Genomic DNA, 15,020 nt, shown 5'->3' on the forward strand with positions numbered 1-15,020 from the left:
GTTATATTACATAGCCTATGTAAATACGTGAACGTGATTGGTTGAAACTGCATCACATGACAACCACTGCGAGGATCGTAAATCGTATATATCCTCGAGAACGATGATATTGACTGAGTAATTTTCGCGTAATTATCGTGTCCCTGTCATTAATCATATAAATTCTCGAGTTCGATGATATTGACTGTGTAATTTTCGTGTGGCAACACTCGCGTTAAACAAAAGTCATCTACTGGATCTTGAACCTGCGATGGAATGCGGTGGAATTGTCACCTCCATCACAAGACAACGCTTCACGCACTGCGCCACGGAACTTGCTTGAAAAAATTAATCAACTAAACTATTTAAACTATGCATACATAGCGCCCTCATTTGTTATTAGTCCTCCCTAGATGTGATGAAAGACCATTTGTGATTGGTTAATACTCACAGTAGTAACCGGTACGCGCGCGACGCACGATACTCGCAACTGAACATCCGGTGATTCGGCTCGAAGGAAGAAGACGAATTGTTATTTATTCGGCCTATGATAATATTATTATTATTAATGTAGGCTTATTGATGGAAATTCTTCTGTTATTATTTAAACGACCTAGGCTAGTGAATATTTTATTGCCAAGGAATCATTAATTAGTAATTATCTGTATATTATTCTTCACAAGGTAAGGTGTCTAGGCAGCTTGTTTACATACAATACAACACAAGGAGGCTTAGATATAGCCTAGCCTAGCTTCACCCGACCCAGACTTGTTCTTGGCTATGTAATATAACAGATATCGCCTTTTATATCGGTAAAATATAAGATTTAACATCCCCTCGGGATGATATTATGTTCTCGGGGAATTATATATATCCCTCAGCTGCCGCTTCGGGATATATATATTCCCTCGAACATAATATCATTCCCTCGGGGATGTCAAATCTTATATTTCACCTCTAATCAGGCAATATCTGTATAATATTCCATCTGTGTATACTTATGTCTTGTATATTATTGTTAAGTTTTTAGAATATTTTTATGTAATTATTACCTCCGCCAAGGAGGTTATATTTATTATTAGTATAATGTTAATTATTATGAATGTTGTTCCAATGACTCGAGAAAATAACTTTTTCTTGAGGACAAAATTAATAATAAAGTTTTTTTTTAAATGTTATCTTTTTGTTAGTATTGTGTGATGTTTACAGTATGTCAAAAATAAACCTGCAGAGACCATGATGTCATAATCATGTGATCAGGGGCAGGTCCAGTGGGAGGGGTAGCACTAGTTTCACGAGGTCCACCATTTGTCACCCAAAATCAAATCACATTTTTTAAGTCTAAATAATTATAAACAAACTTAAGCTCTGTCTACATGACCAACAAAGTGTGATGTGCCCAAATATGGTAGCGATATGCCCAAATGGTAGAGATACGATATCATAATGTCCATATATGGACACACCACATTTTTTTGTCACAAAGTGTAAAGACAGAGCTTTACAATTCATCACTCTTCTTGCTCTCCAGTGTGGACAGAGCTTTAGTAGCAAACCCATAAAAAACAAACTATTTATTAAAAACTTTCATTCAAAAACCTATCCACCTCCTCCTAACCAATTAAACCAGAAGGTAAACAAAAATGTTATTTTTTAATTTTTTGCATAATAAAGGAATGCTTTATGTTCAGTTTGTAACAGTGATAAGTTCAGTCAAAATGCCAACCTAATCATTCTAATACAAGGAGTGTTTTTGATTACTATTTTCGAGAGGCGCAGATCAATTTAAAGTTAAAATACACATGTAGTGTTTTAATAGAGAGAATACAATGGTTTGGCGGGGGAGGGGGTGGTGTTTTAGGGGATGGACCTAACTTACTCTAAATTTAATTTCTGTCATTTTTTGTAAAGGTCTAAGTCTTCGATTAATAAATATTTTAGCTGTTTCAATAAAAACTATACACTATGCAAATAAACTGGTGATAATTCTTTTACTTTAATGTTACACATTATTTTACAACAAAGTCACCATTTATATTATATATTGTTTATAAAATATCGTTGATTTTAATACAGTATTCATAAATTTTAAAGGTTTGGTTATAATCAATTTTTCACAATATTACATCCTAAATTGGTTTCTTGTAATGATGAATTAAAAATAGTGGTCTTAATGAATATAATATTGGTAGATAAACACAAATATTATTTGTAATCACAATTAAAACCATGATACAATGTTTGTTTAAAATAACAGTAATGTTGATCTGTTTAAAAAGTTTGACAAACTGAAACCTGTAGAGGGCAGCAGACTATAATTTTGATGACGGTTTTAATGGACCTTCCCATTTTTCACCTGTAAGTATAAAAGTTAAAAAATATTATCACAGTATTAATTTCTAATGAAAATGAAAACATTGACAAAGATATGATGACAATACTGATAATAATACAGTGATTTTAAAATACTAAAATACGTATCATGCCTACTACAAGTATTTGATAATTTGTTTGCGTTTTTACCTATTACATGAGCTAAAAGAGGTATTTTATCTGTTCCCCAAAATGTCTTTACTTTTCCATCATTGTGAGCTAATATCCATGGTGCGCCAAATGCCTACAAATTGAAATCACGTTTTTTATTTGAATATGTAATTGTATACTACAGATCGCCAATATATACTGTAAATTGAATTAGTTTTAAAAATAAAAAATAAACTCAATAAATTCAAATTACTTACACCACTTTTGAGTGCAATGCCTGTCATTCTTTTTAACTCTTCTTTTGTTGATTGATCTTTGACCTTTGACATGCATTTATTAGCGACCTCTTCAGACATTCCAGCAGCCTGGGCTGCCTAAAAATAATTGAAGATGTAGATTTGATATGACAATATATATCATGTAATATAATATTAAATTTAAATTTAAATTTTCATCCCAATCAACAAAAATATCAATCCAGCCTTTTGTAATTTTGATTGCAAAAAAAGTTTTATAAAAAAAAAATTAGATATTCACATACCTCAAGAACGGATGTAGGATCTGTAATGTCTTTATCCTGTTAAAAAAAAATTATTTAAAAGTTATATATGTAATATATAATATTATAATATTTATGTAATAATAAGATAAGTCCATAAAATTATATATTCCATTGGGGTTCGATTGTTTTAAAATTGGGAACATACTAGTATGGGGAAAATTTAGTCTGAGATATATACATTTTAAGTTAATATAATTATATTATATAGAAAAAATAAATGTTTGGAACTAGTTGACCTTTGACCACATTCTTATCCATAATTGTCTTGATACTTCTTCAAGGTCATCTGGATGTTGGTCATTTACAACGGTCAAAAATCTCTGTGCTGTCAATGAACCTGAATGACAAAATGACATTTATCATCAAAATTGTGACAAGTATGATTTAATAAATTTATAGAAACTCTAATTCTCCCATAGCATGTGGGATTAACAAGTCAGTTTTGCAGTATGGCTCCTCTTCCTCGACGACGACCATAATTATAGTAACATAATGAATATACAATATACATTTTCTAGTGAAAAATTTAAGCGGTAATATTACAAATCTAAAATGATCTAACACAATTATACATGTTCACAAAGCCTAACAAAAATAATGATTAAACAGCACGTAACACTCTTGAGTACATTATATTATACAGTACTTGGTGTCGATATGTCCTCACTTGGGTGGTTTCTGAGTGTACAGATTAATATCCTTAGTTGTTCCTTTTGCTAAGGTGTACAACCGTTATTCCCTCTTGGCCCACATTCTGTACGACTAGTACTGTACAACTTAAATACCTAAACCCTGTTCCAATAATTATTCTATGCTCATTTGCATAACAAGTGACATCTTGTGCAAGTGAGCATCCAATCACAGGCTGTCACTTGATATCCTTTGTATATACATAGAGTAACTATTGTCATTAACGTATAACATATACTGATAAACATTAAATTCAACACAAAATATGGCGTTTAAACAAACTGTACCGGGCCAATAGGAATGCACAGCTCGATAACTTAACACACCATAATAGTGACTATTGGCTTACCACTCATGCTGATATCCAATGTAAGGATGCAGGTACGATTGACGCTGCAATAGACAACTTAACATTATGTGCACACGTGACCATCTAAAAAAATCCTGGCGATCGAATTACCTATCTGTGAATTTATCACACCTTACACTTTACGGTACTGTACTTCAAAATGTTGTAAAAATGATCACTCTGGGAGTTGGCTACAAATTGTTTGATACACTGCACCTGTCATTTTGATAACAGATTGATCATCATTCTCCTAGGTGCGTACTGACTGACACAATATATACCATGGAGAAACTACTATCGTAGTAGCCTATTAATTTGTATTCTATCGTCTATTTTATTTATTTATTTATCTATCTATTTATTCTTTTTACGGTATCTTTATTAATGTAACTAGTTTTAGTGGGCCTCCTATCACAAGCCCCTTTCATCGTTTAAAACATGTTTTACTCCTCACTTGTTTTTGTTTGTTTATGAGATGAATAAAGAGATTTATGTTGTATTCTCGTCGTCGTCGGGATGTGAGACGTTATTGTATTTTAGTTGTGGCTATTGTGTCGCGCTCTTTCGATTACTGAAACGTTCGTATGTTGAATGCTATCTCAAATTTAGGTAAATTTAAAGTTGAAAAAACTGTAAGTGCATTTAAGATAAGTCTTAAACAAGGGTTTAATCAAACGTGTTTATAATTATGTGGGTATATACAACTTCTACAGGTTTTTTTTATAAATATATAAATTAAATTATTTCAAATGATTCTGTGTCTTTTCTATAAATAACTTGTGTGGATTTTTTAATGAAATATCTATAGACTTTCGTAATCGTGTATTGTGCATTATAAAGAAAGAAAATGCACAAACCGTGAAAAGCTTTTGTGACATCATGGCCAACGTCAATATGTGATATGAATACATACAATTAAAGTTGACCCGTTAAAAGGAGTGGTACAGTACCTGCTATGAAGTCGTCACAAATATTGACTGTAGGCCTATCATTATGTATTCCAGTTATTACAAGTTATGAGATCTTCCAGTCAAATTCACTTTTAATGTAAGTTCGCAATTTAGATTTATAATTGCTAAATCTAAAAGTATTTATAGTTTATGTATATTTGTACGTTCGATGGTAGGAAGGGAATAAGAGTGAGAGTTGTAAAACAGTCTGTTTTGTAATTAAACCATGGATCCGCCGATGGGTGATAACAAAGATCGTATTTTGGTGATGCCGAATTTAAGCAAGGCCCTGATTCAAGGGATCGTCTATTGTTGGTTGTATTTTCTTCTTGGTTTGGTCACGCCTTTGACTTTCATTTTTCTAAGTTGGGACCTCTGTCAACATAATTTCCGATCTAAATATAATCGTCATTTTTAGACAGACATGGTTTCAGACAGAGCTCAGCATTTTAGTGGCTGTGAATTTATGTTATTGGCACAGCATGCAGCAACAATGTTGTATAGGGTCCCTATCTCTCTCAGTTACGTTTTAGCAGAAAAAATATTGATAGCGCATGCGTATAGTAAAAAAAGAACCAACAACTCGTCAGGTAATATGGAGCGCTCTGAGCGCAATAATAACACAATATGTTACAATTGATTCTTGTTTGGACGTGCGAGATCAGTGTTTCGTTTGTAAGTTTGCAATTTAGATTTAGTTCTATTTTAGTTCTATTCAGGTATTTCTATGTTTATTTACGTTTTGTGGCAGGAATGTAAACGAGAATAAATAGTCTGTTCGGTTATTCATGGATCCGCTGGGTGATAACAAAGATCGTATTTTGTTGAGGACCCTGATGAATCAAGGATCGAATTGTTGGTTTTATTTTTCTTTAAAACACACACACACACCCTCATGTGAGCTAAAATATATGGTGCGCCAATACGCTTGGGTTCATTATCAATCAAAACTGTAATTACAAAATGAGTCTTTAAACAAGGGTTCATTATCATGTGTTGATTAAATCTAATTTATATTATTGAAGTCGACCGATAACTTCTGCAGGGCTTTCGTTTTTGATAGAAATTTAGTTATTTCAAATCGGATTCTGTGTTTTTTCTAAAAATAACTTGTGTGGAATTTTGAGTAGAATATCTATATACTTCCATTAATCGTGTATTGTGCATTTATAGAAAGAAATTGCATAAACCGTGAAAATCTTTTGTCATTCGTCATGGCCCTTAGTCAATAAGCATAAAAGGAGTGGCGCAGCGGCTGCTATGAAATCGTCACAAAGATTGACTGGGGCCTATCAAGGTGTATTTTTGTTATTACGATTTTATGAGCCAACCATGTAAGTTTCCAATTTAGATTCAATTGCCTAGGCCTAACTGATAGTATTTATAGTTTATTATTTGTACGTTTGATGGTATGAAGAGAACGAGAGAGTGAGTTGTAATGTAATAGGCTGTTTTTCGTTTGTTGTCCAAACTGGGACCTAGGCCTATGTCAACTTAATTTCCGCTTTTTAGAAAAAGGTCTATAGGCCTAATTGTCATTATGGTTTAAAAATCGGGTATTACCAGAGCTCAGCTTTTTAGTGGCTGTGTATTTAAATCATATTTGGCACAGAAATTGCAGCACTGTTGTATACGGTTCCTATCTCTTGGTTCATTTTTCCGAAACTAACAAAAAATTAAAAGATAATTTAAACTGAATCACAAAAGCAAAAATAATGTTTGATTCAGTTTACTATTTATAATGTGTTTATATTTTAGTAGTAAAAGTCAATAGCGCATGCGTAGTAAAAAAAAAAAGATTATTTAGCATGGGTGGAGGTAAACAAATTGAAAAAAAAAACAATTAATTGAGACACATGAATAACATAATTTTGTCCATACCATTGTTACATGCGCTAATCTAACCTATTTTACCAGACAGTTTAAATTTACCTCATTTACCTTTTTTTAGAACATTACCGTACATATTGTCGTAAACTGTCCTTTTACTCCAACATCGTGTCACGTGGTAATAATCCAGCAAACTGGTCTTCCCTCATCCTCATGCATATTTTGAAAATAGTTTTAGGTTTGAATGATGCATGAAGTGAAACTCAGCAATATACATTATAGATGTTATTTTAAAGGAAGGGATTACTTTGCAAAACAGGATGAATTGTCCATAGATGGATTGACAGCATTTAACTTAAATACAACAATTCCATTTCAGAAATGAAGATTGAAAACTGAATTGAAAACCATGGCAACATCAGGTAACACAAAACAAATGGCCTTTTTCGTATTGCATCCTTTCGCATTGCAACTGTTTATCTAAAAAAGGCTGTTATTGGCAAAATAGATGCAATCTACAAATCGCTTAAAGAATTATGAACCTCGAATACTGATCCTAATCAATGAGACACTTTTGGGACACTAACCAAAATAACCAAAATTGTCCCTGTTAAGGAGTTCTGGGCTCACGAAACTGAGAAGAATTGAAAATTTAGCTACGGGGATTGGATGTTGCTAAAGGGTGTCCATTTTTTTTAATTGAAATAATTTAATCATCGACGATTTATCTAAAGCTCTAAAGAACAAAGTAATCGTGCAATTTTCGATCATCTAGAGAGTCATATTATTTCTAAAAGATTCTTACCTCAGCCCCCAAACAGGAGGAGATTAGGTAAAAATTACTTTGTATGTCACCCGCCCCCTCCCCCAAAAACATTCTAAAAGTGCCATTTCGGGCCACAAACACACACACGTCCACATTCCTAAAATGTTCTCAGTTCAGCTCCGACCATGGTGAGGCTGAGGTGGAAGTAGGCTTATTTAATTAGTTCTGGTATTCAATTCTGTAGGCTTTCTAATCCTCCCGTCAGTTACTCTTTTTTTTTCCAACACAAGAGAACATTATTTTTCAGATGCATTTAGCACACATATGCCAGTTGCAAATATATGATTTTCTATACATGTGTATTTAATGTAATATTCATATATTTTTGATTTGTTTGTCAGACAAATCTGAATGTGGTGAAAACCTTAAAGAAAAGTTCCATACTTTAAAAGCTCAACTTAGCAAACACTATGTGGGTCGCTACTTTAAGTGGTTGAGATTCTGCCTGCATGGATACATACCATTAGGAGACCTTACCGATAAAGATGTTACAGCGATGAGTTTATTTAATGAACTTCACCGAACCGGTAAAATCACACCGCATAAAATCAGGCTTTTGCTGGACATAGCTAATGTGACAGGTTTCAGTGAAGCAGTAGATCAAATAAACCAGTATATGGCAGATAACAATGTTCAACTTGTTAATGGGGTGACACTTTTAACATCTCGTAAAGAACTATTCCAGACCTTGAGAGAAATTGGACAAGATGAGTTGAAGAATGTTATTCATAATTATGATGAACTGAATAAGTTTGCATTCACAGATATATGGGATGCCGTATTCATACTAGATAAAGAAAGCCTTCTAGGTACACCTTTAAGAATTACTAGGTTTACAGATTGTCTTGGAAAATCTGCACAGGATAGACTAGGTAGGCATTTATGAAAAAAGAGGAAGTATTTCATTTCTTTCATGAGATAGAAAGTTTATTTTGTGATTTTTCCATTCAAATATTTTATAGTGCTTACAGTTTTGGTTTTGTAAATTCAGATTTCATTCTGTTATTTATTTATTAAAACAGGGGAAATGCCGACCAGTAGTAACGAAAACCAAGGAACACGAAAAGAGGTTAAATCAGAGACAGGTTAGTTATAATGTTATGTAGGCTACAGTGCAACATAACAAACTAATTTTGTGTTTTAATGATGTACAAGCTTTAAATGGATATAAAAGGGTTCCTAGCAATATCATTTTATTGGCTCAACATGTAGATCAATCAGTTTTACGCTTATCAGTCATACTAAATGTTTTATACGACGACAACCCCATCAAAACTTCCCCGAGGAACTTTTGTGTTACACAGATACGAATTAAAGCATGGCTAGCAATTATCACTTATCCCTTTGTCATGCTTATTCTTGGATAAGTAAGTTATCTTAATCAACTAAAATTAATTCATATTACACAACCATTTTTTTTAATGGATTTTAATTGCAAATTTAGATTTTATTCTGTGATTTATTTACTAAAACAGGGGAAATGCCGACCAGTAGTAATGAAAAACAAGGAACAAAACGATATGTTAAATCAGAAACAGGTTAGTTATAATGTCATGTAGGCTATAATATGTTATAAGTTTTTGTGTTTTTAATGATACAAGCCGAACACTCTACACCAGATATATTTGAAAGCCTCTTTTTGTGATTTTCAAAATTTTTTTAATTCAAATATTTGGTAAGGCTTATTGATATAGTTCTCTCAATGCAGTCGGATATGAGAGTTGTTATTGAAAAAAAACGATGTCCAGAATGATATTACACGGTATAATTTATTTTACTGTATATCCTGCGTGTTTAGGGTGATTGAAGTGCGGGCTACAGATTGTACTGCACTGTCTGTGAATTCATTATTTTGATTTGCTGCCCTCTATTGATCATATTTTAAAATGAAGTTTTCTTTCTGATTGTCTTCAATTTGTGTTTGTCGCCCTCTATATACAAGCGCCTTACTCACTAAAAAAAGAAAACTTTGCAATGAATTTTGTAATATTAGTATTGTATTAGAATTATTCTGAAGTAATTATTCCAGTCACTGACTTGTTGTGAGGTAGTTAAGCTATTTATCTATTCTTATATATCATTAAACAGTAAATGTGCCAAACACAAGTGAAAAAGAACAAGGAGCGCAAAAAGAGTTTAAACCAGAAACAGGTTAGTTAATAACTGTAAACTATATAAGTTTTCTTCTATAAAGAAGTTTATTATGCGGTAGAATAATTGTAAAGTAATAAGGTTGGTTTGATAATAATTATTAAGACACTTATTTATTTATTAAACAGTAGAAGTGTCGACTACTAGTAACGAAGAACAAGGAACGCATAAGGTTGAGTCAGAAACAGGTTAGTTATTAGTATCGTATAAGTTTTCTCCCATAAAGACGCTTTTTATGCAGTAGAATATTTCTTGTTGTGAATTTTGTCCTAAACAAGGGTTATAATTATAAAAGAACAAAAAACATGAACAATGTAATTAAAATCAGGATTAGAACAATTAATCTTATATACACCTCATTCCAACAATCGTATAATCGGATATGAACAATTTTTTATTACAGCAAAATTAAGAAATTTACAAAAATAAAACTTACATACTTATATCGTTTTCTGACGGAGTTAGTTTGATTTTAATCTGAAATATCCTGGTCTACCAGGAAAACAAAAATTATTTGTCGCCCTCTAAAACCGTAATGATTTACAAAAAAATACGATATTGAGAGTTTGGTATAACTGATAACAATTTTCAATAACTTTAGGTAAAGTAATTTCAAATTGCTATAATAACAAATTTCAATTTCATTTATACCTAGGATGACATTATCTAGGCCTGTAAAAAGAACAACTAAACCACTATAATTTAGGCCTACTAAAATAAACTATAGGCCTATAAATAAATGAATAATTAAGATGAATTAATATCAACAATAATAATACTAATATATAAAATGCTTAATAAAATATAATTAAGTGTAAGATTCTCTCTATTGAATAATTTTCTTTGTTTTTAGAAAAGATACAAACATATCTGATTAAAATACAAAAGAAAAAGTGCAGACAGGCCAGTATATTTACACCAGAAACAATGCGTGAGAGATACCAAGTTGACATTTCACAGATGTTTACCGATATTGAACTGCTTAAAGGACGCGAAAACAATACAGAAACCAGCAAATCAACAACATTAGAAGAAATGATAGATGTAATTAGTTCCACACCTGGATGTAGAGCTCTCATAGAAGGAGAGGGAGGTATTGGTAAAACTACCATATTAAGACATTTATCATACACATGGGCTACTAAATCCAATAATGTCTTTGAAGGTAAAATTGTATTTCTTTTATGTGTTAGAGATTTGCAAAAAGATGACAATATATTTGATCTAATTGTTAAGCAACTGGATATAAAAGATTTCAATTTAGACACAGATCTCCCAAACGATCCACGGTTAATTCAGAAATTCATAAAGAAACATGACACTAAAGTTGTGTTGCTACTAGACGGATTAGATGAATTGAGATTTGATAATCAAAGTGTATTAAGTCTTTTCAATAAAACCAACCTTAAAGAAAGTACTGTGATACTTACTTCACGACCAGAAAGCATAGATAAATTTAAAAGAGAGTGTAACGTATATGTAAGAGTTAAGGGATTTAATCAAGAGAGCATATGCGAGTATATTGAGAAATATTTTAATTATTTTAGAGAACCACAATTGGGAAAGTCGCTTACAAGGGAATTAGGTATTGGCAATACTTCGTATTATAATCAAAAACATCAAGAAGCATATTCAATGTGCAAAAACCCTATGTTACTTCTTTCAATTTGTATGCTATGGGAAGACAATCAAAGTCTTCCCAGTAACAGTGCTGATCTTTTTAAACAACTCTTTCTTAGTGTTTTAAATCAGTTTAACAAACAAAAACAATTCTCAAAATTGTCAAAATTTGAAGACATCCCAGCGAATTATGTAAATGCTATGATTTTATTAGGGAAGTGTATGTATAAAAGCTTAAAAAAGAATCAACTTTCAATAAACATGAAAGATTTGAAAGACACACATTCCACAAGAGATATGATTGACATGGCCGTAAATCTTGGATTTGTTTACGAAGAAGAAGCACCAATTTCAAAATCTAGCTTTGAAAGGATTTTCATGCCTCCTCACAAGTTGATAGTTGAGTCATTAGTAGGACTGTACTTGAGCAAATTATGTGAAAGTGAAGGTTTGAAGTTTGAATGCGAAGACGATGTAAGACGGCTACTTACACCATTTGATGATAATACATGGGATGAGTGTAAATTATGTGAAAGTGACGGTATGACGTGTGGATGTAAGAAAGATATAAAACGATTACTTGCACCATTGGATGATAATGAATGGCAGGTAATAAGAGAAAGTGAGTATTTATACAAAGCAAGAGAGTTTGCAATTGGTTTCCTTGGTGCTAACGCTAATGCATTTTTAAAGCACTGGGTTACAAATAGTTTGTCAACATATCGCTCTCTGCCGAGTAATTTAAAGTTTGTTAAAAAAAACCATAAAGAAGCTGTGGTAAATGCTTTGAATTACCACATTCAAGATTTAGAAATAAAGAATCCTTCGGACGATATAGCTACCTCCATAGAATTGTTTATTAAACACATTAGTCCAGGTGAACAGTGTGATGGGCATTTCAAACGTCTGATTATGCAACTTTATTGCATGGAGGATTTTAATGAAAAAATCAAGCATTTTAGTAGTGGTAGGATGGCAGGGGAATGCAAGGGAAAAGTAATTGCACACATTTTAGCCATAGCTGAATGTGACGAAGAAACGATTATTGAGAATCTAATACTAAGAGACTCTGATGCATTCAAACACTTCGTTACAGAATGTTCTCTCAAACAAGTTCAATTAGCATTACGTAATCTCGATATCTCTGGTAAAAACTTTCACAACATTGATGTTAATACATTGTCTTCATTTCTCATTATGTGTCCTAAGCTGGAGAGGCTTGACATGAGTGATTGCAATCTATCAGGTGACGTCATCAATCACTTGGTTACAGAATGTTCTCTCAAACAAGTTCAATTAGCATTAGAATATCTCGATATCTCTGGTAATAACTTTCACAACATTGATGATAATTCAATGTCTTCATTACTCATTATGTGTCCTAAGCTGTATAGGCTTGACATGGGGGATTGCAATCTATCAGCTGACGTCATCAATTACTTGGGTACAGAATGTTCTCTCAAACAAGTTCAATTAGCATTACGTGTTCTCATTATCTCTCGTAATAACCTTCACAACATTGATGTTAATAAATTGTCTTCATTTCTCATTATGTGTCCTGAGCTGAGGAACCTTGACATGAGGGATTGCAATCTATCAGCTGACGTCATCAATTACTTGGGTACAGAATGTTCTCTCAAACAAGTTCAATTAGCATTACGTGTTCTCATTATCTCTCGTAATAACCTTCACAACATTGATGTTAATAAATTGTCTTCATTTCTCATTATGTGTCCTAAGCTGATGTGGCTTTACATGAGTGATTGCAATCTATCAGGTGAAGTAATTAATTACTTGACTGAAGAGTGTTTGAAGAGGGACATAATGTTCTTAAAATAAATTCACGATCATCATCCGCCAATAACTACAGTATGTAATGTACACTACGTCTCAATTTATATAAAGAGCGCATTTGTAAAAGTCGCAGTACACAAGTGTCAATATTGTAATTAAAAAATAGAATTGTATCTGTAAATCTAAAAATGGCATGTAATTAATTGATATGTTATAAAAACTGTTTAGTAATAATTTGTTATTATAATTGTGGTTTTTAAAGAAATAAATTTTGTTTTAGTTATATATTTGGTCGCGATCATCAAATTCATCCATATTCATCTTCCTTGTCGCGCGCGTGTCTACATCATACGCGTAATCAAAACAGCTGCAGCATGCAGAAGCAGCTAGAGGAGATTTTCATTTTCAAATTCGTTCATTTTATTTGGTTCTATCTGACTGAATGTCTGCAGCCACAAAGAACAAAAATCTGTATAAATTGTCCATCAAGCACTATTATTATTACTAGAGTAGGTAGGCTACAACATAGGCAACAATGTCTAAAAAATGATGAGTCTATCTAGGCTAGGCGGCCTAGAAAGTAGGCTAGGCTCTAGACTAGGCCTAGCCTAGCTGAAAACTGTGTAGGCATAGGCCTAGTCTAGGTCTAGCCTAAACAGGTCTAGAACTTATACCTTGTTTGTCTGTGCTAGGCCTACTTACTAGCCTACTACTGACTGCCTCAACTCGGCTTGTCTAGTCTGCACATATTTGAGGTATGTTCTTTTCATTCAGTCATTCGATTGCTAAAGTTGAAGTTTGTAAGTAGACTAGGCCTAGGGATTATTGTAATGTAAGTATTTAAATATTGTAAAGACTTGGTGGGACACTAGCTAGCTAGTAGGAGGACTAGAATAAGAACAGACAAAAATGATATTTATTATTGTGTTCACTCTCTCTTTCTTTAAATTCTTTTACATTAAAACATGAATCTTATTATAAACAATTATTTCCTTCTAATATATGATTAAATAAATATAAATATATGATTAAATAAATAATATATTATTAAATGATATATGTTCAATTTAGACTTGTATACTTGACTTTTCAATGAAACACTAATTTGCACAAAATATGATCTTGTTTGTATCTTTAGAAAACCAAAAGTAGGCCTAAACCAGTGCTTATTTCATAATATCTTGATATATTTAATTTGTAGTGAATGTGTATGCAGTGAGCATACTGCCATATTACATTGTGATAGTTGTGTATGAATGCCTATAGTATTATATATTAATGTGTTATTATAAGAAAGAAAATATTAAATCATTTAATAATGTATTAATAATCTACTTTGTTGCAGTATTAATAACAATTTTCATTTTAAATTAATATGTTCTGTACGTTATATTTCATCTGTGTATACTTATGTCTTGTATATTATTGTTAAGATTTTAGAATATTTTAAAGTAATTATTATTGATAGTAATTATAATTATTATGAATGTAATCCTATGACTCGATTAAAATAACTTTTTCTTGAGGACAAAATTTATAATAAAGTTTTTTTAAATGTTATCTTTTTGTTAGTATTGTGTGATGTTTACAGTATGTCAAAAATAAACCTGCAGAGACCATGATGTCATAATCATGTGATCAGGGGCAGGTCCAGTGGGAGGTGTAGCACTAGTTTCGCGAGGTCCACCCTTTGTCACCCAAAATCACTTCATTTTTTAAGTCTAAATACAAACAAACTTAAGCTCTGTCTACACTATCGAAAAAGTGTGATGTGCCCAAATATGG

General features: G+C 32.2%; 3 protein-coding genes across 5 annotated transcripts in view; 2 read left to right on the plus strand and 1 right to left on the minus strand.

Annotated features, from left to right (window-relative positions):
• The window catches only part of LOC144835654 (uncharacterized), a 53,384-nt gene extending 38,364 nt beyond the window's left edge, over positions 1–15,020 (plus strand). The window contains exons 5-6 of the mRNA XM_078690729.1: positions 9,950–10,009; positions 10,675–15,020. Of these exons, the coding sequence (XP_078546855.1) occupies positions 9,950–10,009; positions 10,675–13,280 (2,666 nt within the window). The 3' untranslated portion in view covers positions 13,281–15,020. The remainder of the gene's footprint in view (positions 1–9,949; positions 10,010–10,674) is intronic.
• On the minus strand, positions 1,759–3,796 carry LOC144834778 (glutathione S-transferase kappa 1-like). Of its 3 annotated transcripts, none has more exons than XM_078689710.1 (6): positions 3,672–3,796; positions 3,262–3,362; positions 3,005–3,040; positions 2,721–2,837; positions 2,503–2,596; positions 1,759–2,335 (listed from the first exon to the last, which is right to left on the minus strand). In XM_078689710.1, exons 2-6 carry the CDS (start codon positions 3,271–3,273, stop codon positions 2,292–2,294), a joined length of 303 nt encoding a protein of 100 aa, XP_078545836.1. In that variant the 5' UTR covers positions 3,274–3,362; positions 3,672–3,796; the 3' UTR covers positions 1,759–2,291. The 3 variants fall into 3 exon arrangements, with proteins under 3 accessions (XP_078545836.1, XP_078545837.1, XP_078545838.1); XM_078689711.1 differs by having other exon boundaries at positions 3,693–3,783; XM_078689712.1 differs by having other exon boundaries at positions 3,655–3,779.
• LOC144834673 (uncharacterized) lies at positions 7,254–9,826 on the plus strand. Its single transcript, XM_078689563.1, has 5 exons — positions 7,254–7,266; positions 8,012–8,542; positions 8,693–8,755; positions 9,146–9,208; positions 9,759–9,826. Exons 1-5 carry the CDS (start codon positions 7,254–7,256, stop codon positions 9,824–9,826), a joined length of 738 nt encoding a protein of 245 aa, XP_078545689.1.

Source organism: Antedon bifida, chromosome 2, assembly GCF_963402885.1.
Source record: "Antedon bifida chromosome 2, ecAntBifi1.1, whole genome shotgun sequence".
NCBI classification, from domain to species: Eukaryota; Metazoa; Echinodermata; class Crinoidea; order Comatulida; family Antedonidae; genus Antedon; species Antedon bifida.

Excerpts from the sequence above, each read along its gene's own strand:
- LOC144834778 (XM_078689710.1), bottom strand. Across the intron at positions 2,838-3,004 it reads ATCCTACATCCGTTCTTGAG|GCAGCCCAGGCTGCTGGAAT; the intron begins GTATGTGAATAT and ends AATTATTTTTAG. Across the intron at positions 2,336-2,502 it reads TCTTTTAGCTCATGTAATAG|GTGAAAAATGGGAAGGTCCA; the intron begins GTAAAAACGCAA and ends TTATACTTACAG.
- LOC144834673 (XM_078689563.1), top strand. Across the intron at positions 8,543-8,692 it reads ATCTGCACAGGATAGACTAG|GGGAAATGCCGACCAGTAGT; the intron begins GTAGGCATTTAT and ends TTATTAAAACAG. Across the intron at positions 9,209-9,758 it reads ATATGTTAAATCAGAAACAG|TAAATGTGCCAAACACAAGT; the intron begins GTTAGTTATAAT and ends ATCATTAAACAG.